This window comes from Abramis brama (assembly GCF_963993115.1).
Source record: "Abramis brama genome assembly, chromosome: 11".
NCBI classification, from domain to species: Eukaryota; Metazoa; Chordata; class Actinopteri; order Cypriniformes; family Leuciscidae; genus Abramis; species Abramis brama.
This window is the reverse complement of record NC_139973.1, coordinates 9,508,384-9,532,678: the sequence shown is the minus strand read 5'-3', so window position 1 is coordinate 9,532,678 and position 24,295 is coordinate 9,508,384. Positions and strand designations below refer to the sequence as shown.

At 40.4% G+C, this 24,295-nt stretch overlaps 3 protein-coding genes across 8 annotated transcripts; 1 reads left to right on the top strand and 2 right to left on the bottom strand.

Annotated features, from left to right (window-relative positions):
- On the bottom strand, nucleotides 1-7,635 carry LOC311092721 (uncharacterized protein). The gene is made up of 10 exons (XM_084129656.1): nucleotides 7,631-7,635; nucleotides 6,995-7,059; nucleotides 6,693-6,757; nucleotides 5,639-5,831; nucleotides 5,427-5,534; nucleotides 5,121-5,249; nucleotides 4,963-5,035; nucleotides 4,159-4,343; nucleotides 3,960-4,067; nucleotides 1-3,861 (listed from the first exon to the last, which is right to left on the bottom strand). Exons 4-10 carry the CDS (start codon nucleotides 5,721-5,723, stop codon nucleotides 3,800-3,802), a joined length of 750 nt encoding a protein of 249 aa, XP_083985782.1. The 5' UTR covers nucleotides 5,724-5,831; nucleotides 6,693-6,757; nucleotides 6,995-7,059; nucleotides 7,631-7,635; the 3' UTR covers nucleotides 1-3,799.
- Nucleotides 7,636-16,986: 9,351 nt separating this feature from the next.
- tcta (T cell leukemia translocation altered) lies at nucleotides 16,987-18,896 on the top strand. Its single transcript, XM_084129347.1, has 3 exons — nucleotides 16,987-17,342; nucleotides 18,028-18,082; nucleotides 18,284-18,896. Exons 1-3 carry the CDS (start codon nucleotides 17,132-17,134, stop codon nucleotides 18,324-18,326), a joined length of 309 nt encoding a protein of 102 aa, XP_083985473.1. The 5' UTR covers nucleotides 16,987-17,131; the 3' UTR covers nucleotides 18,327-18,896.
- On the bottom strand, nucleotides 18,714-24,295 carry glyctk (glycerate kinase). 6 transcript variants are annotated; one of them, XM_084129343.1, is made up of 6 exons: nucleotides 23,997-24,295; nucleotides 23,649-23,905; nucleotides 21,741-22,151; nucleotides 21,256-21,407; nucleotides 20,573-20,748; nucleotides 18,714-20,014 (listed from the first exon to the last, which is right to left on the bottom strand). In XM_084129343.1, the coding sequence occupies exons 3-6, from the start codon at nucleotides 22,103-22,105 to the stop codon at nucleotides 19,115-19,117; spliced, it is 1,593 nt and encodes a 530-aa protein (XP_083985469.1). In that variant the 5' UTR covers nucleotides 22,106-22,151; nucleotides 23,649-23,905; nucleotides 23,997-24,295; the 3' UTR covers nucleotides 18,714-19,114. The 6 variants fall into 6 exon arrangements, with proteins under 6 accessions (XP_083985469.1, XP_083985465.1, XP_083985467.1 ...); XM_084129339.1 differs by having other exon boundaries at nucleotides 23,633-23,905; nucleotides 23,997-24,277; XM_084129341.1 differs by having other exon boundaries at nucleotides 23,533-23,905; nucleotides 23,997-24,122.

Sequence of the window (24,295 nt, the reverse complement as noted above, 5' to 3'; positions counted from 1 at the left end):
AACAATCTTTTAGATTTAGTCCTTTATTTAAAATTGTACATTAGACACTATATAATCAGACACATTGCACTGAATGACAACTACAAGAAATAGAGAAAAACAAAACAAAATACAATACAATAAAAATATTACATGCCACTTGTTTATGTAGCCCATTTATTTCCATTTCACTGAAACATTAAACCTTTATAATAAGGCTACACACACAAAATTAAATAAATAAAGGAAAGATTCTCAGAAGTTGTCCTTAGCCCACTTAAATAGCCTAAGGTAAATTCAGCTAATTCGTCATATTTTTCTCAGGAATACATGAGTCACTTCAGGACATGTCTGTGGTAAACAACTGTAGCGACATGGAAATGACTCTATAAGGTTACAGCATCCAACGATCAACCTACATCATCCGCAGTTCAAGTTCAGGCGATGTGAAACTTGCAATTCAATCAGCAGATTTCAAAGTAGATCTCAAAGTAATGAATTGAAATCAATTCTCGGCTTAAATTAAATTAGCCATCTGAATTCAAATGGATGAACGTTTACACTACAAGTGCAATGAGAGCGAAAGTGACTTAGAACACTTTCACATATTGGTGAATCTCACTTTTATTCTGGACCCCAAATACATCCGTATTTAACATAGTCCCATTTCAAACCTGTTGCCCTAAACAGGTAGCCTGGAAATCCAGACCTAAATCTAAAAGATTAATGGTCTGGCGTCGACTAATGAAAATCGACAAGCTGGAAGGGCTGCACCAAGCGTGCATCTGAAAATCTCACTGCACGCAATTGGATAACACTACGACCAATCACAACAAGTTATCGCTTAGCTACCAGCGGAGCTAACTGGTAGATTAGACCAGAGAATGTCTAATAAGGGGAGAACTTCCACTCTCAGTAAGCTTCCGGCTTCTGAACTGGTTGCAGTTCCACTCTGGTTCCATATCAGGGCACTCACGAGTGCAGAATGAATGGAGGTCTATGGTGCTATACACATCAAAATCCACTTTTCTCAGGATATAATTTTTTGTCTAGTAATTTGAATGTTGTATTCGAAAGGAGATGCAAAGAAATTACATATTGCTGGGTGTTAGATTTTTTTAGAGTCACTTATTTGCTTTAAAAAGTCTTTTAAAATGTCAATGACGTCATACACATCGTACGACCAGAGATACTGCTTTACGGCAATCCTTCAGTCACTTTGGTGTTTTCGCGCTCTGCACTTTCTTTTCTCTTTTCTTTTTCTGTGCTCACAGCTGACACAGGTAAATACACGTGCTAGAAGAGTTTTTGTTTTGTTGTTTTAAAAGACACACACACACACACACACACACGATGCCATCAAGCGGTATCTCTGGTCGTAATCAGTCCTTCACTGACCAATCAGCGTTCATTAGCAGAATGCTAGCATGTTATGGGCAACAACAACTCAACCTGTAAGAAATCGAAAGGACATAAGTACTCGTTCATTCAACTTTCGACCTATAACCCATGTTGAACTTGCAAAACCTACAATCAAATCTGAGATTTCTCAACGGCAATCGGGCGAAAAAGACAAATTTAGCCGCCTAGCTCCATAGACTCCCATTCATTTTGCATTCATGGGCGATCGCCCCCAGTGGAACTCTGGTGGAACTACAACCAAAATTCGGTACAATAGGACTTAATAGGGAGTGGCCAGGCTCTCCGTAGATGGGCTCTGGTCATACCCTTCACTCGCTTACTTCCCTCCGTCTCGTTCACTCGGATGTACGTCATTGCTTACGTTGCACGAGTGCCCACTACTGGCGGAAACTGCAATGGGCTGAATTGGAACGTCCTAAGCCCTTGATCACTTGGAATCAGCTATGGAGTTGATTTATTATTTAATTTTTTTTTCCTTTAAGAATTTGTTTAATGCAGCATCCAAATGTCTATAGGTGTGTTTGGGTTGTTTTAAATTAAAAAAAATTATAATTAATATAATAGAGTTGTCTGTTGTGGTGGTGATTAGACGAGATATGTGGTGACGTCACAAACGTACTGCATTGTGGGACATATAGGTGCCTGAAGTGTACATTTGAAGTAGACTCGCTCCCTCTGTCAAAATCGAGGGAACGAGGGTCTGCCCATATAAACTTCCCTCATTCACTTCACGAAGTGGAACGCACTTCAAAATGGCGGCAGGGATTCCCCCAAGGGGAAGTGCTTAGGGAAGTCTGCAAGTGCGTGTCTAAAAGTGGACTGGAACGCAGCCCTGGTAGATTAGACTCTTACCGTATCCGGTGTTGTGCCGAATTTCGACTCCCTGCCAAATTATTACCCCCCTCGTTGAAGTCAGTACCTGATTGCCTAATCCTAACCCCTCCCCTAATCCTAACCCCTCCCCCACAACTAATCTAAACCTACCAATACTAGGGGGGTAATAATTTGGCGGGGGTAGAAATTCAACACGACACCGGTCAGCAAAAACGCCCTTCTTGCAAAGGAACGATTCGAGCGCCGTCTTCTGTTCCTCTTTTAGAGAAAAAGTCTAAATCTTTCATTGTAGCGGCCAAAGCCGTTTCAAACAAATGGTGTTCATCCATAGCCATCTTGCAATGTTTACTAATGACTTCGACGTCGCAGCGCTGTCTTCATCTCACCTCTGACCCGCCTATATCAGATAACCCGATGTGATTGGTGCAGCTCAGATAGAGGGGCATATTTAATGAGCATCATTACTCGACAGCAGATTAACTCACTGAGCAAATTCCAGAACTCTGGATTACCAGGGTACGAAACAGATGTAAATGGTGCTAAACAACCTCTAACATAAGATAGTTTTCTGATTGACTGTATTTACATCATTCTCACAACATCTACTGAAGCCATTAAAAATTTATAAAAATAAAAAAAAATCTAAAATGTAATACAATTAGGCTACAGCTAAGCACTGATTATTTTTAGTTTTTAGTTAGTTTAGTTTTTAAGTGGTGTTATTATACACTTTGTTTTAAGGTGCCCTCGTTACAGTGTAATTATACTGAGTAATACTAGTTAACAACATGTACTTACTGTATAATTAGGGTTTGGGTTTGGTTTAGGGTTAGTTGATTGAATTTGTAATTATGCATAATTTACTGTTATTACTATAGTAAGAACAATTAAGATGTGTAACAGTGACACTGTAATGGCTTGCTTCCACTGAGCGGTACGGAACAGCACAGCACCGTACGGTATGCAACGCAATTATTTCCCTTTCGATTGTCAGAAGTTGTGAATAGTACCAAAATACCGAACCGTACCGTATCACTTTTTTGGGACCCTTCCATTGGGGTACCTAGCACAGTAGTCTGGTACTTTAAAGGCTTGTTTCCACCGAGTGGTACAGAACAGTATTCGATACAGTATACCCTGATCCGGCTTGCATTTGTTGGCGGTATCAGGGTTACCATCCCGAATCTTACTGTAATGTACCCCTCGGTGGAAACGAGCCTTAAAATAAAGGGTTACACTTTATTTTAAGGTGACATAGTTACATTATACTCACTCAAATAAGTACTGAGTAATATTCATGAACTACATGTACTTACTATAAAGTTACAGTTAGGGTTTGGTTTAGGTTAGTTACTTGTAATTATGCATAATTTACTGTTATGACTATAGTAAGTAGGCTACATGTCACCTTAAAATAAATTGTTACCAAATAAAGAATTACCTTAAGTAGAAATTGCAGTTAATAGCAATTAAAAACAATTAGCAATAAACTAGTTATATAACAACTATTACTTGCCTTCAAAATATTCCACAAAAAGAAACATTGAGGCCAATGAAAATTGCATTAGACAAGTAAGGACAGGCACTTTTCTCCAGATTCTTCAACAGGCTTTCTGCATACACTGTCTAAAGAGAATAAATGTAAGAAGGATGAATAGAGAGTAGCCACACACACACACACACACACACAAACATGGTCATATCATCATCTAGGGGTACTCCACCTTTTCGAGAATCCACTTTCTTGTGGTTAAGAATGCAGTAGGTGACTTTACACTTGCAGTACAGGAGTCCAGACAGAAGAAGAATGCCAGCGCATAGCATGACCAGCCCTGGAATAAAATATGAATTCATGCTTAGCAAGAAAGATTCAAATTGTAACTGATTAATAAATCTGGGCTGGAAGCAATGAAGAAAGAGTACATAAGCTGTAGAAGCTGTCTTTGGTGGGAGAGGAGGCCGTAGTTCTTGAAGGGGCTGCAGAAGAGATGGTGGTTGTCTTCAGTGAGGTTTTATACACTTTGGGAGCTTCTATCACCTTTTCTGATGCATTTTTGCAGACAGCATCAGAAGTTGTGTTGCCTGGGATGTCAATGCCACTTTTGCATCTACAGATGAAAAAATGTTTGCAAATCTCTTCATATGGCAGAAAAAAAAAAAAACATTCTGATGAAATTCTGTCATCATTTACTCATGCTGATATCATAACAAACCTGTAGCTACGACTTCCTTTACTCCTTCAAAACACAAAGTGTCATTTTGATGAATAGTATTTTTCTTGTCCATACAATGAAAGTTTAATTTTATGGAAAAGAATAAACATTCTTCAAAATCTCTTCTTTTATGTTCCATGGAAAGAAAGAGTCATACAGGTTTGGAATGACGTGAGGGTGAGTAAATGATGGGTGAGCTTTCCCTTTTGAAACTGTACTGCTGAATCATCAAAAATGCACAAGAGGGCGGTGATCATACATTGAAATTAAGCTGCTGATATGATTAATATGCTTTAGGGTCATCAATGAAATTCATTCGACTTTTTTTACTGGGGAATTTTTATGCTTTAGCTCCCCCTCATACATAGAGTAGGGTCTCCTTCGCATCTCTGAGCTCGGGAACATCGTTCTCGGTTGTCTCCCCTTGACAACAGCACTGGGTTTTTTGCATGAGGCTATCAAACCGTATATCTTTTGACAGTAATTTCCTTTTTTTTTAATCATAAAAACTTACTCTCTCCATTTTTGACAAGTTGAGTCATCTTTGTCTGAGAAGAAGCCTTTGTGACATTCACTGCAAGTCTCTCCTAGAAGAGAGACATATATTCCAAGTTTAATAAGATTCACTTTAGTCAGTTGATGTGATTCAGTAAGGTAGGATTTAATGTTTACCTCTTTTATCCACTCCAGAACCTTTTTTACATACACAATTCTGATTTCGATTATCAGTGGCTGTAAAACCTTCCTTACATTTGCAGCGAACGTCTGTTGTAGGTGTGCATTTATCGACAACCATACTACCTGAGGGGAAAAACAATACACGTTGAAAATCTAAACATTGGACTAGAATGGCTTTTTCTCTGTCTTTGCCTTCATTTCCATATATTCAATATAGTGTTAGTTAAACGCCACAGTATCTTATAGCATTACATACATTATACCATTCTCAGTTACTGAATCGAGGTGCCTGGAACTTACCTTTTCCACATTCACTGCAGTGTTTACAGTGAATATGTCCACGTATGGGGTTGTAATGATTTTCTTCACATTTCACACACAACTTTTTTTGGTAATCAAGCTTCTGACCTACAATTAACAGACATCATTTATGAGGCGTTTCATGTGACAAATATCAATTTAGACACAACAGTGGATCCCAAATCCCAGTACTCAACCATAATCATACATACCTGCAGGGCAATCTTTAGCGCTTGCATTTTGTTGAAGTAAAAGCAAACACAGGAGAGTTGAGAGGACTTTCATGTAGAAGAACATAACAGCAGTATATTGTTGGAACTGTGTGTAACCCTCAAACAAGAAGAAACAGACTGAAACTTCAGACAAGGTGACATTTAACCTATCAACAGGAACCTCCCCCACGCTCTATAACGGTGGAAAAAAACATGTAGGATTATTATAGTACAGTATGTGTTTCATGTTTCTTGTGTTAATAATGTCAAAATCCTTAAGTTAGAGCCCTCTTTATATGAAAATATATATTTAAAAATAGCCATTATTCATATGTTGAATTAAAATAAATAAAATAAAACCTGACACATAAAAATGCTTTAAATTAAAACTAAAAATTAAAAGCAGTTTCTGAAGATTTGCCATTGCTACTATACATTTTTTTGCAGATTTACCATCCTTTTAATTATCAATTTCTAACCACATACAACATGCTTCAAAATATATATTTTTTTCACTTCTCTCTGAAATCTCTGGAACTGGATTTTTTTTGGAACTGGATACTTTCTATTCTATTTTTCACTGAAACAGAATAGGAAGTAAAATCTACTGTAATTACTTTCATCATGCAGGTTGCTAATCTCTGTCCTGTGTGCCACATTCATAAAATATTCAATGTTCTAAATGTTCTCATGATAGAATAGATGTATTAGATTTATTAATAGAATTATTATCTCTGTGGACAGCCATTTAATATTTCCAACATGCCAAATTCAGATAACCAAGACTTATCTAATGGCATTAATTCAGTTTTCAAAATGTTTTCAAGATAACTATCTGTTGTCACTTCTTTTTTTCTAAATGTTATTTTCTAAATGTTAGCATCTCTAGTTTTCATTTGATTCTTGAAAACATCAGGTCTGGTATACATTTATTTATTGATCTTGATGAGGCAATCAAATGAAATGACACACTCAATTGCAATTTGTGAAGGTGCTCTCTATATTCTAATGACTCAGAGATGTTTTGCATAGGAAAACTATTCTTTAGATTTACTGAAAACAGGTAACATCTGACACATTTAGCACAGGGTAGTTGAGGTTCCTTGGTTTCCTGGTCTGCTGTACAAGAAAAAAAAAGGGTTATGTTACACGTGTGTTCTGTTCTACTTTTTATCATCAGTTTAGAAAAAAATTATAAATTGGGTCATTAAGTACAAAATAATTATAATATTAACAAACAATGGAGTTGACAAGGCGACACCAACATTGAAAACACTGGAAAACTAGTCAATGTAAAGAGAAAGAAAATGCAACGAACTGCATTTTTGCAGAAAAGAGTGCAGAGCTTCCATTTACCATGACATAGTGTAGATTTTATCTTCAGCTTGTTCCGGTCGTCAAACAGAGGAGTCTGTGATCCTCTATGAGAAAGAGGATTTCAAAAGTCCTTATAAATATGTAAAGAGTTATGACAGACACCGTAAAGAGATACAAAGGGAAAAAAACATAACTGAAAAGATACTTTGACTAAACTGGGTGTTTTCCCTATTTAACTGAGCACTGAAAACAAAATGACTGTGCTAATAGGCTTTTTGCTATACAGCTTACTCAGCTCTGAAGATAAAAATTGAAAATGAAATAAAAGTGATGGGGAATGACGAATTGTTTGGAGTATTTACTCTTAGTCAGTGTTGGGGGTAAAAAAAATTCAAGTGATGTGAATTACATTATCAGATTACTTTTTAAAGTAACTAAAAGTAACGCATTACTTTTACATTTACAACAATATCCAAGTTATTTTTCCCCCCCAAATAAATACTGAACATCTCGAATGAATTCAAATACTTGACTGAAACATCTCCTGACCTGTAACGTGTTCTGTTTTAGTTTTATTTTCTCTCTGTTTGCTCTGTTACTGTTTACCTGTTCTTATTAGTTGCCTTGATTACTCATTCACACTAGTTTTTTCCAATAGTTATTGATTTCGTTCACCTGTTGGTTAATTAGAATCATCATCAGTTTTCCTCAGTTCTTTGTCCGTTATTGTTGAAGTTACCTGTTTGTGGATTATATTAAAGTCTGTTTTTCCTTCTACTCCCTCGTCGTGCAATTACTTGCAACAACCCAGCTGTCGCAACACAGAAGGAGACAGACAGGACGGTGTTAAAGTGGAAACAGTGTTTATTGAAGCAGAGTGGTGGTAAACGGCGGGAACCAGACGTGACGACATACCTCTGCTCACTGACATGGTTTCATTTGAAGAGTTCAGATGCTAAATGCCATCTTAAAGTTTCTTCTAGAATGATCATTTTTTATAAAGCTTGTATATTTAAGTTCAGTAATTTCACTTAAATGGCAATGAAAATTACCTATTAATTGCCACTTAAGTGAAATTACTGAACTTAAATATACAAGCTTGATAAAAATGATCATTCTAGAAGAAACTTTCAGATGGCACTTAGAGGTTTTTGCATCTGAACTCTTCATTTGTTCAACCAAAATGTTTACCAGCACTTTTACAATTTTCTTCTTAAGGGGACAACAAATTCAGTAGAGTCAGTGCACTCAGGGTATCTGCACAATTTTTAAAGTCAAATTTAAGGTTTTTTAAGACCTTTTAAAGACCTGAAGAAATCAAAATTAACACCGTACATTAGGGGTGCGCAATATTGACAAAAATATGTCTATATATTTTCAAAGTTTTGTTGATAATAATTAGATGATATTTTTCTGATTGTGTTTTTGTACTGGTATCCCGGCTGGTTTAGCCCTGTTGTTGACAGCAGACCCACGAAGATATTCATAATTTTTATATTCTATAGTGGTCAGTTCACAGTAGTGACCGAAATTAACATTTTTATTAAGGGGCAATATTTGCCACCTTAAATTGATTTCCAGGGGCATTTTCACCTATATATGGACATTGTTTCTAAACGTATTTAGAGGTATGCATCACCTTTTACGTCAAATTCTAACATTCAAATTAAATTATATTAGAATAACACAGTACCAGTGTAAAATTAAATCATTAAATTAAAATCCATCCTTGCAGTGCAGAGGTGACACAGAAGCGGCATCAAAACTGGCATTAGCCTACTATATTTACACTTCATTTACAATTGCATAAATAAAGCTATTCAATATTTAAATATGAAATGATTTATAATTTTAACATTTTAATTAAAGGATACTTTAAATATGAAACTGAAACCATCAGTAGGTGGCGGCAAGTCACTGTCTTAATAGGGCTTGGGCGTCGTGACGTCATACTTGGCGTGGCGGCCATGTTGATGGCCTCGCGAATGTAAACATACAGCAAGTCGAACGAGGAGAAGCAGAGTTGGAAGAAAGAAAAAATATGTTAAAATCCCGAAAAGGATGTGGAATTTACCGGGATACGTTAGGGAAACCAGGGACCAGTATGTGGACAAATTTTCCTGTAAAATATCCCGTATTTTAATACCTTACTCTCTCATAACATTAATGTTAGCCCTTCCATCGGACCTGTCAGTCTCTGTAACGTTACTATTGTCCTGTTGCTACCCCCTTGCCCTTCCAGCGAAACAGATGTTTTCAAAGCATCGTTTTGCTTACTTGAAGGCAACCTTAGCGTGATATTGGCCTTTTTAATATAACAGCGTGGTTGTTGTGAGAGCACGATTTCACGCCAATCTGTAAGCAAAGTCACGTTAGATCTAGCTTAACAACTCGCTTAGTTAATGCTGCAGTTTTGTAGTACGAATTTTTGCTGTCAGCAGAGGGATAGCAACAGAAAGATGAATGTTGAAATTGTCATTTTTTGGGATATTTTATAGGAAAATACTAAAACGGGAAGACAGCGGGAAAAGAGCTCAAATGCGTGAGAAACCCGGAAAAAACGGGAGGGTTGACAGCTACTAACTACACTTTTTTGCCGATTTTGTCCACATAACGTTACTGGTCCCTGGCTTCCCTATTTAACGTATCCCCGTAAATTCCACATCCTTTTCGGGACTTTAATATCTTTTTTCTTTATTTTTTTTCTCCCAACTCTGCTTCTCCTCGTTCGACTTGCTGTATGTTTACATTCGCGAGGCCATCAACATGGCCGCCACGCCAAGTATGACGTCACGACGCCCAAGCCCTATAAGCGAGTTGTTGGAGTCAACGGATTTGTTCAAACGGCTGATTCATTCAAAAAACAAGTGATTGTTCATTGAATCGTTGAAATGATTCATTCAAAACGTTGAGTTATGCATATAACTACTGTTCCCAGAAGGAGGGAAACGAGGTACAACACATAAGACTATGGGATATCGCGCTCTAGCGCCATCTGCTGAAGACACCTTTATTCACGCCTGAAAGGCAAATGACGCATGACGACGTGGGCGGGGCCACCTGTCCACAGCATATAAATGCAGTCGTATGCGTCATATCCTTTGTTCAGTCCAGCTCTTCACCGAGCCTCCGACTGCGCGGGGCCCAGAGGTGTTGTACCTCGTTTCCCTCCTTCTGGGAACAGTAGTTATATGCATAACTCAACGTTCCCATTCAGTCGGTCAACTCGGTACAACACATAAGACTATGGGACATATATTCACGCCCTGCCAAGTCGCTGAACTAAACATAAGGGGCCAGCACCGCCACATGAGCCCTTTTCAAGAGAGCGAGGGTCCTTGGTCTAATGTCCCTGCAGTAAGCACAGACCGAGCCACCGTCAAAGCAGTGACATCTAGTCGGTAAAACCGAACAAATGTGTGTGGTGATGCCCAACTGGCTGCCGCACAAATATCTTCTACTGACACCCCTCTAAACAACGCCCACGACGTTGCCATGCCTCTCGTAGAATGCGCTCGCACTCCTGCTGGTGGAGCTAACCCTTTACTTTTGTATGCAATTGAAATCGCCTCTACGATCCAATTTGACAGACGCTGTTTAGACAGCGGTTTCCCACGAACTGGGTTGGCAAAACATACAAAAAGTTGGTCGGATGAACGCATTGCTTGCGTCTGCTCGATATACCTGCGTAAAATTCGCACAGGGCATAACGCATGGAGGCTCCTGTCTTCCTCCGAATCAATCGAGAGGTTTGACAGGGCTGGCAGCTCGAACGAGAGCGAACTATATGTCCCTGACATGACTTTTGGTGTATACGCCGCGTTTGGGCGCAACAGCACTTTAGACCCATCCAGTGCAAACTGGATGCATGAGGGATGCACCGATAGCGCATGAAGATCACCAACGCGCTTTGCTGACGCTAGCGCGAGCAATAGGGCTGTTTTATAAGACAGCATCCTTAGATCCAATGATTCTAAGGGCTCAAATGGAGGTTCAGACAAAGCCTCCAAGACCACAGTTAGGTCCCACGATGGTATCATCGACTTTGTGACGGGCTTCAGCCGCTTCGCTCCTTTAAGGAACCGAACGGCCAGCGGGTGCGCGCTCGGCGCGGCCCCATTAATACCCTCGTGGCAGGCCGAAATGGCTGCTAAGTAAACCTTTAGTGTGGAATGTGAGCGACCTTCCTCGAACAATTCCTGCAGAAAAGTTAAAATTCGATGCGTAAAGCCCCCTTGTTGATGGTGCTCTAGCACTTTGTATTGTGGCCACGACATTAATTGGGAGCCCTGCTGCCAGTAGATTCACCCTCTCAGCGGGTAGGCCCAAAGACGCCATAGTTCTGGCCGGGGGTGTAGAATCTGTCCTTCTGCCTGGGACAGCAGGTCCCTGCATTGGGGAAGACACCACGGTGTTCCGGACAGTAATGTCATGATACATGCGTACCATGTTTTCGTTGGCCAGCGTGGGGCCACTAAAATTAGTGACAGACCCTCCTGACGTACTCTGTCCAGAGTGGGCTGTATCAGGTCTACCGGCGGAAATGCATACAGTAGAGTCCTGGGCCATACATGAGACAGCGCGTCCACCCCCAGCGGGGCGCTGCTGTTTATTATTGAAAAAAACAGCGGGCAGTGCGTGTTCTCCCTGGACGCAAAAAGATCGACCTCGGCCCTGCCGAACCGATCCCAAATCTGCGCCACTATTCTCGGGTGCAAACGCCATTCCCTGACCTGTGGTCCTCCCCGGGATAACAGGTCTGCTCCGCCATTCAGGTGGCCCGGGACATGCACTGCCCTGAGCGACGCTAAGTGTTCGCTGGCCCATATTAGGAGTGTCTGTGTCAGTTGCAGCAGTGGAAGAGAGCGTGTGCCCCCTTGTCTGTTTATATATGACATTACCGTCGTGTTGTCCGTTCTGACTAACACATGTTCACCGTGCAGATGCTGCACAAAGTATTTCAGCGCCAGAAGAACTGCCCGCAGTTCCAAATAATTTATATGGCGCTCCTTCTGTGTTGACGACCATTCTCCTCTCACAGAATTCCCCCTGCATAGGGCTCCCCATCCATGTAGGGATGCATCTGTCGTCACTACCACACGTGACGTAATTCTGCCTAGAGGGATTCCCTCTGTCAATAGACTCGGGGATCCCCAAGGAACCAGAGCTCGAACGCACGTTGGCGTTATCGTTACTTGTCTGTTTAAATGCCGTGTGATATTCAGACCAGTGCTCAGTGCCCATCTCTGGAACGCACGCATAAAGAGGAGACCGAGTCGAACGACTGTTATTATTGAGGCCATCAACCCCAGCAGCCTCAACACTGTGTGAAAACGTATTCGCCTTCCTAGTTGGAAGAGGCTCAGGCAGTTGCGAAAATTCTCGGCTCTTTGAAGTGACAGCATAGCTGTGTTCTTTACCGAATCTATCTCTAAACCGAGATATGAAATCCGTTGACACGGAACTAGGGAGCTCTTCTTGAGATTTATTAAAAATCCCAGATCTCGTAGGTGGGAGACAAGGGTCTGTGTTTGCAATACTGCTTGTTCCCTGGTATCGGCGGCCAGGAGTAGATCGTCCAAATAGGCGAACACTCTCATGCCTTGATGACGAAGCGGAGTCAGTGCCGCTTCCGCACACTTCGTGAAAGTGCGCGGTGCCAGGGACAACCCAAACGGCAGGACTTGAAATTCGTATACAGTCCCCTCGAAGGAGAACCTCAGAAATTTTCTGTGATCTGGGTGGATTGTGACATGGAAGTATGCATCGGTCAAATCCACCGATGTGTACCACTCCCGGGGACGCAGAGAGGATAGCAGATGACGTACTGTGAGCATTTTGAATTTGTAACGTCTGAGGTGCTTGTTCAACTGCCGTAAATCCAAAATCGGGCGTAAACCCCCACTTTTCTTTGGGAGGAGGAAGTAACGACTGTAAAATCCTTCCTCCGTTTTTCCCTGTGGAACCACCTGAATTGCAGCTTTGCTGAGAAGAACCCGAATTTCTTCCCTTAATACTGGGGAAACCTCCCCCGACACTGATGTTGAACCCCCACCTCTCTTATTGAGCATTGCTGGATATTGGATATCCCTGCCTTTTCTACTTTCGACAACACATGGTCTATTTGTGAGTTTGGTGGTTTTAACACATTTTGATTGTCCTGACAAATCAATACATGAGGCATTGCATGATTGTTTTGACAAATCATAACAGGAGGCACTGAATGCTGAACACAAAGTTTCTTTATTGAAATTGAACTTAAAACTGAACCTGCTCTTTTGCAAGGTCTCTTTTTCACTGAGAGAAGAATGCGGCTGCCTCTGGGCCGATGATCCTCCCTCGTCTGCAAGCTAGGAATTCGGCCGACCCCTCCTTTCTGCGGAGAAAAATTTCCCTTTCGCTGGGGGCGGGTCTTTCTTCCCCGACCCCGCCTGCTGTTTAGGTTGTGGATACGTTCGCCTAGGTCTAGCCTCCCAAGCATTGTGTCTCGGCGCTGTTACCTCAGCCGGTCTCTTAGCTGGCTGTGGTCGAGACGACCCCCTAAACCCTGGCTGAGCAGCCGATTGTGTTGGTCTGTTAAACCTTCTAGGCATCGAACCCCTGAGAGATTCTGCCTGTTTCTTTGAATTTTCAAATCGCGCTTGAAACGCGTCAAGACCCTCTCCAAATAGACCCGTTGTAGAGATTGGTGCGCCAAGGAACGCATTCCGATCTCGTTCCGGCAGGTTCGCCAGAGTCAACCATAGATGGCGCTGAGCCACCACCGTACTGGCCATCGCATGACCTAACGATACCAACGCGCAACGTGTTGTACGCAGTATATAATCCGCTGTGGATCTTACCTCCCCCATGAGCTCATCATACGGTCTTCCCTCTGACACAGCCTCACTTAGCTCCCCCAAGCAAATAGCCTGATACGTTTGTAGCAGGGACATAGTGCTCAAGGCTCTAGCTGTGCAGGCCTGATCACTATAAATCCTGCTAAGCTGTCTGTACGAGAACCTACACGGTCCCGACGGGAGCGTGGGGATGCCCGCGATACCGCTATTTTGCATTGGAGCCAAGTAAGTTGCAAGCGAATGCTCCATTGGCGGAGCTGATATTAACCCTGCTTCTTGTGCTCCTTCGAGGACGGTGAACTTACTCACCCCCGGCACCGGGGGAAGAGAAGACAAGGGTTTCGACCATGAAGCTGTAAGCTCTGCCATACAATCTGGGTAAATCGGCAGATGTGTCCTTACCACTGTTTGAACCTGAGATAAATAGAACCCGCCGAAACGCGAGCTCTTTTGAACCGGGGGAGGGGCAGGCCACTCCACCGACAGCTTTGTCGCCGCCCTTCGATATAGTTCAAGGAAGGGCTCCTCCATAAACTCGCTTCCCCCCGTCGCCTCGGAGAGTGAGGGTGAAGCCGCGACCTGCTCCGGTTGAAAATTATCGCCAAAGAACTCCTCGCCCGCTTCCAGCGAGACAGAGTCCTCCTCCCGACACTCCGACGAAGCCATCAGGGGAACATTACTAAAATCCTCCACAGCCTCCCCGGCTTCCATGCGGTCGCCCCAAGTATCTGTAGCTTCCCCGAAATCGGCTAGTGCCATATCTGGAACAGTACCTGAGGATAGAAGCGGACCGTGTCTATCCGCTGTACTCTCGAGCACTCGTTCAACAAACGCTACACGTCGCTCGAGTGTCGAACGACGAAGCTGTCGACAGTGTATACATGTCACCGTGTTGGAGAGAGCCAGCTTAGCGTGGACAATCCCCAAACATACCGGGCAGTGCTCGTGTGTATCTTTTTCAGACAACAAGTACCCACATGACATTGGGCATGTACGAGAATTCTTGTTGCTAGCCATTTTTCCCCGAGAAAAAGACTTATTAGCTTTTAGTTAGCAATGCTAAACTTGTGCTTTTAACTTTTCTCTGTTGTGCCTTTCAATAGGAATCACCACCGTGGGCTTTTTCCTATGAAGATTGTGGCGTGATGGCGTTCTAGCAGCACGGTGAAGAGCTGAAGAACAAAGGATATGACGCATACGACTGCATTTATATGCTGTGGACAGGTGGCCCCGCCCACGTCGTCATGCGTCATTTGCCTTTCAGGCGTGAATAAAGGTGTCTTCAGCAGATGGCGCTAGAGCGCGATATCCCATAGTCTTATGTGTTGTACCGAGTTGACGACTGAATGGGAACGCGGATTTCAGTAAAAACAAAAACAAAAAAAAACATCGCTGTCTGTTGGACCCATGGTTGGACCACGGCTTCATTATGAAATTATCGTCGGCGATATAAAGTGAAAATTGACAATATTGTGTCCAAAAAGTAACTGACAATGTTAACTTTATTTTTAATTTAACTGTTGTATAAAATAAATAGCACATTTGCAGTTGTGCACAGGAAAACGGCACTCTTGCTCATGTGATATTCTAATATAACAACATAATAAGATATAAATATAAGACAAAAACTCATTTGGGGACATCTATAACTGCACTGACACATCACGCAGTGAAAGCAAGCATGAGAGATAAACACGGTGTCAGCTCGCACTCGCAGTGCCTCGTACATAGTTAAAACAATGATTACAATATCATCATAGTTCATAGACAACATCGCACACTCCTAAGCACATAAAGACTGAACTTACAATCGAACTGACATTTCCTCTCGCATGCAGGAGACAGACGCAGGCTGATATACTGCCGTAAGTGACGCGAATTGTCACGTGAACAAGCAAATCCACCAAGATAGATTTAAAAAAATAATACGTAGGCCTACGCTAATTAGATAATTTTAATTTCGAAAGCATTTAGATAAGTATAAGTCAAAGTGTCATCTAAAATTTAAGACCTTTCATAAGTAAAAATAAGACATTTTTTTAAAAAAAACATGATTTTTAAGACTTTTTATGGCCTTAAATTCGAAAAATCTAATTTATTTGTCATTGGTCAACCAAACATCCATATCTCAAACTTTGGGGAGTTTGAACTCACACAGCGTTCTCAACTCCAAAATATGTAAACAATACTAAAAGATTATTACCATGGTGAAGTTTCATTTCATCATGGGTGCATGTGAAATGAAGACTTTCCCCATTTCAGATGCTTGAATGAAGAGATAAATATCTTATCTTATTTCAATCAAATGTCAATGGTTCAATGGGCCCTATGGGTTCTTGACTCAATTTTAAGGAAACCTTAAATAGGTTCAATAGGTTATTTAAATTATTTCGAGTGATAAAGTATTGCAAGCTGTTTAATTCATCAAATTTAATCAAAAATTAAAAAACCTTTCTTTCTAAGATTGAAAAATTTAATCAACTCCATTCAGAGAAGTATACAAATCATTGCATGCATAGATGTTTCTTAAACTATGGGCACTTTTGGACCTGTGGGCTTACAATCTCTCTTGAAACATACTCAATACTCAGTCACTCTCACATGCTTTCATTTTAATTTAAATTAATTTGTCCTTTATCAATATCCGAGTCTTGGATATAAATGCATCGCAGAATGTCATAAACATTTCCTCTACATCTCAATTTATGTATTGTGTTCCATTTATTTAATATGTGTTTTATTCCATGGTGGGAATGACTCTACAATTGTGGGGCAGTCATGTTTTTAAATAATTAAATTTAAATACTTGAATTACACAATGTAAATTAAAGTTTATCATCATGGTTTTAAACATACAATAATAATGTTATAATGGATATTCATAGTCTATAAAGTCCGGGTTTTGGACATGGATAAAACAATATCCAACTATATAAAACACATATTGTAGCAAAAGAAATGATGAATAGTAAAACTTTTAATGTCATAAAAAAAGGGAAAAAAGACATGTTTGATTTCACAAAGATATGTCACTTGAACATAAAAGTAACTGAAGTTGAAGAAACACCCATATATCCACTAATTTCTGTGGAGAATCAAATATACTTTAAATAATTTGAGATTTAAATACTCACTTCCAGGCCGACAGATGGCGATGATGACACAGCAAATATTTTCAAACCTCCATATGATGACGTCATCTCTATGCGAAGAAGAAGACTGCCGCTCCGCTTTGTTTACTATTAAAGATGGATGTTCAATCACATTTTTTTTTCTGAAAGCACTGACTACCTGATTTAACAACCGACATTAGAATGTAAGGTAGAAAAAACACAGCATGGAGGAATCGTGGGATTTTGAATTCTTGTCTCGTATGGTTGATAGTCTGGTTTCCTTTCTGTCCGAATTTGTGGACGATTGGCTGGCCAACGACATGAGAGTTGCAGTGTTTAAAATCCTGTTCAGCTGGCTTGTCATCAGTCTCGTTGCTATCCACTTTGCATGGAAAGTGTACGGGAACACTGTCAACGATATGTACTACCGACAGGGTGAGTATTTTCTGAGGTGTAATCCATAATAATAAGTCCTACTGTATAAAACGTTTTGTGACCATACACTGCCCGGCCAAAAAAAAAAAAAGTCGCTGTTTGGATTTAAAATTGGCAAATGCTAGTTTCTAGCATGTTATATGTTTGGAAACAGTTCTTCTAACACTAATTGATGGAGTGTGTAGCTTTTCATTTGTTTGAACAACCAACCTTAAACTGATGCACCACTTGATGGAAATAATTTTGGTCAAGATCTTGTATTGACAACGCAAGAGTCTAGCACTCTGTAAAGTCTCCTCCAGCACATCCCAAAGACTTTCAATGAGTCTTAAGATCTGCCAATTAATGTGTGAAAATGATTCTTCATGCTCCCTCCCAACCATTCTTTCACAGTTTGAGCCTGATGAATCTTGACATTGTCAATGTCATCCTGGAATATGGCAATAATGTGTCTTCCTACATGGTTGTTTAAGAAATGAAAAGCTACACACTCCATCAGTTAGCGTTAGAAGAACATATAACATGCTAGAAACTTAATAATCACTGCAATAATGATCCAATCATAGACTCTTAAGCATTTGGTTATTTAAATAAGATTTTTTTTTTGGGGGGGGGGGCTTTCAGTGTATATTGTGTATTTTAAATAGTAGTACTTGGTCTAAAGATGTTTGTGTTCATTTCTCAGGGACTGGAGGACAGAATGGCGGGACCCCTGACACGGCGCCTCACCTGAGCGGATGGTAGTTGACCCGCCTTTCTGTTGTTCTCTTCATGAAAGATTTGTTGACCTTAAGTTACAAATGAACTAAAGACTCAGGATTTCATTTATCTTTGGCTGCATTATGATGATTTCCTCATTGTAATTTGGAATATGATCAACAATTTTGCATAGCCCTTTTATGAAAACGCCTGTTAAATCCAATGTTTTCCATTTTTCCTAGGGAAAGTGCAGCTGGTGATGCCAAGAAAACCCACCGTGAGTGATGTACCTGCAACTGGACTAAGAGCACACACACACACACACACACACACACACACACACACACGATGGAGAAAAGCAATTGCATTCCTTCAAGAGCATTAAATGCATCAGAATTTGCGTTATTAGATCATTTTAACTTGTGAAGATGTCTGTGATGAACTGTGGTGCAAAACTCAAGGCCCAAACCCATGAATATGTGCTCAAAAATACACGACTGAATGGTGCTGTGCACTGGAAAGGGAGCTCTAAATAGGGAGAATACTGTGATATCTAGCAGCTCTGGCTCTTTTAGGATGTTTGTTTGGATTGAACTCTTGAAGCTCGTAGATAGCAAGACTTAAACAATTCTCACACCATATCATTTGACTAAAAACTGACAGGAATACTAGTCAAAATGCAGAGGTCCCAGATGTTCACAGTCATTTGGTCTGTTTATAGAACTCAAACTGATTTCAGTTATATAAGAAAATAGACTTGATTGTACAGAAATAAGAAGACATTTAGTACCTCTGTGTCCGAAAGGTTACAGCTGTCTTTTTGCAGTGCAAATAATAAATACAATTTGTACCTAATTTTGTGTATTGGTTTCCTGTTATTTATTTCATGAGCAAATTGTATTTCAATGTATTGCAGTACACATTAAAAAGCACCTTACTTTGTTTCAGGACTCATTAATGGGGGGGGGGAGAAGTGGTTAAAATCTTAAAAAGTGCACTTCTGGTAGACTACCTTAGAGGAAAAAATTATTCCCCCATAATTTTGTTGCTTCCAAACACAAATCAACCTAAAGTCAAATTACTGGAAGTGTCTGGGGTGATGGTGGCAGCAGCATAACATGCACGTCCATCACATTGGTTCCTGTCAGTCCAGGCATGAGTAACCGTCGTCCTTCAGAGAGCTGTGTGAAAAATGTGAACGAATCATTATTGGTGAGAAAGCCATCAATGTCCAGACCTTGAGACATGGCCTCTTCCATCAGTTCCCCATCTGTGACGGCACCAGCTGCCTCAGTGGGGCCGTCCTGTCCATCGGTTCCTCCACTGAGAAACACTGCACCACTCTTCACTTCACCGCCACTGAGCTCAAGCCCCACCCGCAGAGCCAACTCCTGGTTCCTCCCTCCCCTGCCCTTTCCTGTCAGCTGCACAGTGGGTTCTCCTCCGGCTAGCAGACAGGTCGCGCCCCATCCTTCCTTCCTCTCCTCTACAAGCACGTTCATGGTGCGACACAAATCCCAGCTTTCTATCCCAACATCTGGCCCTAGCTGAAGGATCTCTGCAGCAAGCTCTGGAGGAGGTTCCTTTCCTGGGGAGCATGCAAAACTTGAGAGCAGCCCGTATAGTCGTGCAACGGAGCGAACGTCACCACACACTCCTGGAGCTAGAATGACAGGTCGAAGTCCTAATTCAATGGCCTTACGGCTTGCACATTCAAGAGCAATGGTGTTTGAGCCAATTACAACGTTTGAAACGTGGTCTTTGACTTCATGTGGCTGTTCTTGCACCTGCAATTCACAAGGCCTAGCTTTGCTAAGCACCTCTTTTACAGAGGAAGGAAGAGAGTCGGAGAGCTTATAACGATCCAAGATAGCCCAGACCTCCTCTGGCCGGGAGTCACTCCTGACTGTTGGACCGCTGGCTATCAAATCCAGAGGATCTCCAATAACATCTGACAGAATCAGCGCCACCACCTTCAAGACAAGAGAGAGTAAATATTATGCTTTACTAACATCGTGGGGTATTGCTTAATATTCATTTTTCTCTGATGAACAAGGGGAAATCTATTAAATAAAAAAAATTAAAAAAAAACAATAATTTGCTATTAAATGAGTACAAGACTAAATGTATTTATTGGGTACTTTTTTTTTTTCTTTCTATTTTCGTCTATGTGTGTGTGATACTGTTTTATGTGTATGCTTGTTTGCTGCAACCAAATTGCCTTCGGGAAATGAATAAAGATGACCTGAACTGAACTGAGCAATGTGCAATTCTGCTGAATGGATTCTTTTAAAAGACCTTTTAAAAGTGTTCTATGTCTTCGCTATGTAAGTGTGTTGTGTTTTTATGTAATAGTGCTGTTTTACTAATACATTTTCTGGAGCTGAAGTTCAGTGTGTGGACAATCTTTTTTCGTCTTAAGTTTTACATCTTGAGGACATCTTAAGTTTTTTTCTTCTTTTGTCCTCACATAAGCCCAATTCTGGGATTTGGGAGTGTACACCTATTTTTTGATCATGTAATTGTGTTACCTTGGCTGGGTTGGCACATTGGGCAAGGCCTCCACCCTTTAACAATGACAGGGCTCGTCTCACTGTATTTAACTCCTGAATTGTTGCACCAGCTGCTGCGAGTTTTCGTGTCACATCCTGTTTCTCCTGCAAGGACATGGGTGGGGCTGGAGCAGGTAAAAGAGCAGAACCACCACCTGTGCATAGATGCATGTAAAAACATGAATATTTCAACAAATACAACTTTATAAAAGCTTGGGGTGAGCAAGATTTCTTTCTTTTTTTTGAAAGAAATTAATACTTTTTTGAGCAAGGATGCATTAAATTGATCAAAACTGACAGTAAAGACATTTATAATATTACACAATATTTATATTTCAAATAAAGGCTGATTTTTGACCTTTCCATTTGTCAAAGAATTCTGAAGAAAAAAATGTAATCACAGTGTCCACAAAAATATTAAGCAGCACAACTGTTTTCAACTTTGATAATAATAAAAAAATGTCTCTTGAGCACCAAATTGACTTAGAATGATCATGTGACACTGATGCCTGGAGTAATAATTTCACAATATTATTTTGGATCAAATAAATGACAAAAACAAAAAAATTATTAAATAAAATTATACTGACCCCAAACTTTTGAACGGTAGTGCATTTTGTAAAGGAAAACTGATTATACAGGAAGAAAATAAGTCACAGTACCAGAGATGAGCACAAGCAGCACATCTTTCTCAGTCAGACCGCTGGCCAGTTCTCGTATACACTCTGCTGACTTCAGGGCATCTCTATCTGGTAAATTGTGCTTTGCTCCTTCCATCACTGTAATTCTGCTGTGACTTTCAAGCAGCATCTTCCTGAGCAGACATTCAAACAAGAGTTTCTCAGTGAAAGACCTAGCTGAAAACTGGAAGCCAGTTTGATGTCAAGGCTATATGGGAGAATCCCATTAAGTGTCCACATCATATTGCACTCCTTTTTCACAAACAGCCTACTTTTATTAAATTTATCCTTCAGTTTTTTTAAACTTAAATATAATACCTGGGCATTTCTGGCTAACCACTAAGCATTTTTATGGTAAGTTAAAAAATCCCAGTTTATTGCTATATAAACTACTTATAAAGCTTATTTAACAGAACTCAGGCACATTAAAATATGGTTTTTTTTTTTTTAAACACTAAAATACTTACGCTTTCCCATGATTTCGCAGTGTATTCTGGATACCATGAGGCACACTGACCACCCCTTTAATTAGATGGTCCCCTACAATCCTCTCTGCTTCTGCTGCCATGCCCAGCACCGCCTTACCAAACCCCACCAAATAAAGGTTATTGGTAAGAGTGAAACTCTGTCCACCCACAAGTAGTTTGTCTCCATGTCGCTCCAGACTCCTGCGAACCACTGTGTCTGGCTGCACAGCTTCAACCGCAGCAGAAAACACAGCCCGGGCTCGCGTGTCTAATGACGACATACTGCGAGAGTACAATGATGCTAAGCCCACCCGCAGTGGGTGCTGCAGGTGAAGAGAACGTGAGAGAGCAAGAATCTGAGCCATGTATCACTCAAACTATCCACATCAGATAAAGAGAGCCGCTTAACACCTGAGGAGAGAAAGAGATTAAAACCAGGCTGATTATTAATAACTAATTACACAGATTTTAATTAGCATTGATTTGTATCTTATTTATTACCCCCTCTATTTCATTCACAATTACTTTATTGTTATCGAAATTCACTTTGTTGATGTCTAAAGGTAGCATTAGAGGTTACCGAAATCTGTCACCCTCTTTTATTTCACACACAATGTCTGTAATGTTACCCAAATTCACTCTGGTGATGTCGAATCTCCTGTTTCATGACCCAAAAACCATTTTAGTTGGATGTGAACCACTGTGGTTACCAAAACTGACAAGGTAGCATTAGAGGTTAGCATTTAGCATTAAACTTATTTCAGATCCTAAAAAGTATCTCTTATGTGAACAGACAAGTCACCAATCAGGCATTAGAGGTTATTGAAATCTATCCCCCTCTATATACATTCAAACAATATTAGAAAGCATATGCTCTGATGTGAATAGCTGCATTTATACAGTATACAGTAGGGCCACCAAATCTAATGCTACCTTGTCGGATTTGGTGGCCCTGCTGTCTGGAGCTGTTCACAGCAGAGCAACATGCTTTCTAAGAAAAATAAATAATTTAAACAGCACCAAAGCAAATTTGCATAACATTAAAGCCATTGTGTTTGAAATAATAGAGGGGGTAACAGATTTTGGAAACCTCTAATTGTGCCTTGTCAGATTTGGAAATATTTAATATTTTCAGTAGGCTATACATACTTTCCCCCCAATACTTAGGCCTACTCATTTACAAAATTTTACCAAGTAGGAACAGTAATCAACTAATGCAGATAATTCTCTCAATAACAAAAATCTCTAAACTACAACTAGCCTAAATTACCAATTGTAGTCAACTAGAAACAGTGTGAATTCATAATATACATTTTCCGTCCCTTTTCAAACACCATTCTATCATAGTGACAGATCGTGATTTTAGGAAAACGTACCTGCACTGTTCCTGGGAATTCTGAAGCTCTGAAGCTTTTTTATGAACTGACAAAACTTTTGAGAACTGCATTACACTGACGAGCCTGTGTACTGAACGAGTAATGATTGACTACAGTTGACCATAGGGCAGAGAGTAGTTTCAGAGCTAGTCAGTAACAACAAGAGGTTTATGGATTCATCATTATGGACGACAACAATAGCCTTTGACACTTGTTGACTTAAGTTTTAGGCTAAGTCCAGGGGTCAGTGTGGAATGGATGCGCCACCCTTACAGGCATTGAAAACACGCATTTCCCCACAAATAACAACAAAGGATCATTTTTACCTCAATTATTTTTCCATACTCAAACTTATCATCACTTCAGCTATAGAAAACAACATAAAATAAAAAATACAACAGGAGTAAATAACCTACGTCTTGACGTAATTTTAATTTCCGTATTAGTCAGACATGTTTACACATTCATAATTCCTCCGCCCCTTTTCTTTCCTTGTTGTGTACAAGATTGACTCACATGGCGAACGAGTTACCGAAATAAAATACCCTCTCCATCGGTCGGCCAACAGACCCTCGTTCACGAACGGAAATGTCTTGTTCAGTGCCGCTACAAATCGGTGTTTTGAACGAATCTTTTGTGAGCAAATCGTTTAAAACGCCGACTCGTTCTGTGAAGGGGGAGAGTTCGTTCGGTGGGTTTCTATCCAAATGTAAAACAGAACCAAATGCTCCTTCACAGCCCACGCAGGAATGCCATTGGCTGGATCTTGAGGCAGTCAGGAAAATGAGTCTGCAGAGATTAAGATTCGTTTGCATAATTATTCGTTTAACAACAAACACGATAACATAAACATTGCGTCACACAGCGGAGGTCAACTGACCTTCTATTACACACTTATAAAGTTGGAAATTCAAGTTGAATCATGAAACACTTCAGCACTTCAATGTCGTGATCTGTTTTGAAGAAGCAATGACATTTTTTCTTCAGAAGGTGGCAGTATTCAATAAGTAAGCTAAAACCATGACAACAAACACTTGGAACATATATAACATGTTCAATTTAACACCAAAGTGTGCACAAACATAGTCATACTTCACAAAGCCTGCAGTTTAGCAGTTAGCCTATTTTATGTCACCAAACAAGCAGAGGTGACCGCGTCACACTGTGTATGACATCATC

Bases quoted from the DNA above. Each gene is read 5' to 3' on its own strand.
- LOC311092721 (XM_084129656.1), bottom strand. From the start codon at position 5,723: ATGTTCTTCTACATGAAAGTCCTCTCAACTCTCCTGTGTTTGCTTTTA. The intron at 5,535-5,638 runs GTATGTATGATT...TGTTAATTGTAG, and splicing joins CGCTAAAGATTGCCCTGCAG to GTCAGAAGCTTGATTACCAA. The intron at 4,344-4,962 runs GTAAGTTTTTAT...TTTCATCTGTAG, and splicing joins ACTTGTCAAAAATGGAGAGA to ATGCAAAAGTGGCATTGACA.
- tcta (XM_084129347.1), top strand. From the start codon at position 17,132: ATGGAGGAATCGTGGGATTTTGAATTCTTGTCTCGTATGGTTGATAGT. The intron at 17,343-18,027 runs GTGAGTATTTTC...TTCATTTCTCAG, and splicing joins CGATATGTACTACCGACAGG to GGACTGGAGGACAGAATGGC. The intron at 18,083-18,283 runs GTAGTTGACCCG...CATTTTTCCTAG, and splicing joins GCGCCTCACCTGAGCGGATG to GGAAAGTGCAGCTGGTGATG.
- glyctk (XM_084129343.1), bottom strand. From the start codon at position 22,105: ATGGCTCAGATTCTTGCTCTCTCACGTTCTCTTCACCTGCAGCACCCA. The intron at 20,749-21,255 runs GTACTGTGACTT...ATCTATGCACAG, and splicing joins GCTGCTTGTGCTCATCTCTG to GTGGTGGTTCTGCTCTTTTA. The intron at 20,015-20,572 runs GTAACACAATTA...CTTGTCTTGAAG, and splicing joins AATGTGCCAACCCAGCCAAG to GTGGTGGCGCTGATTCTGTC.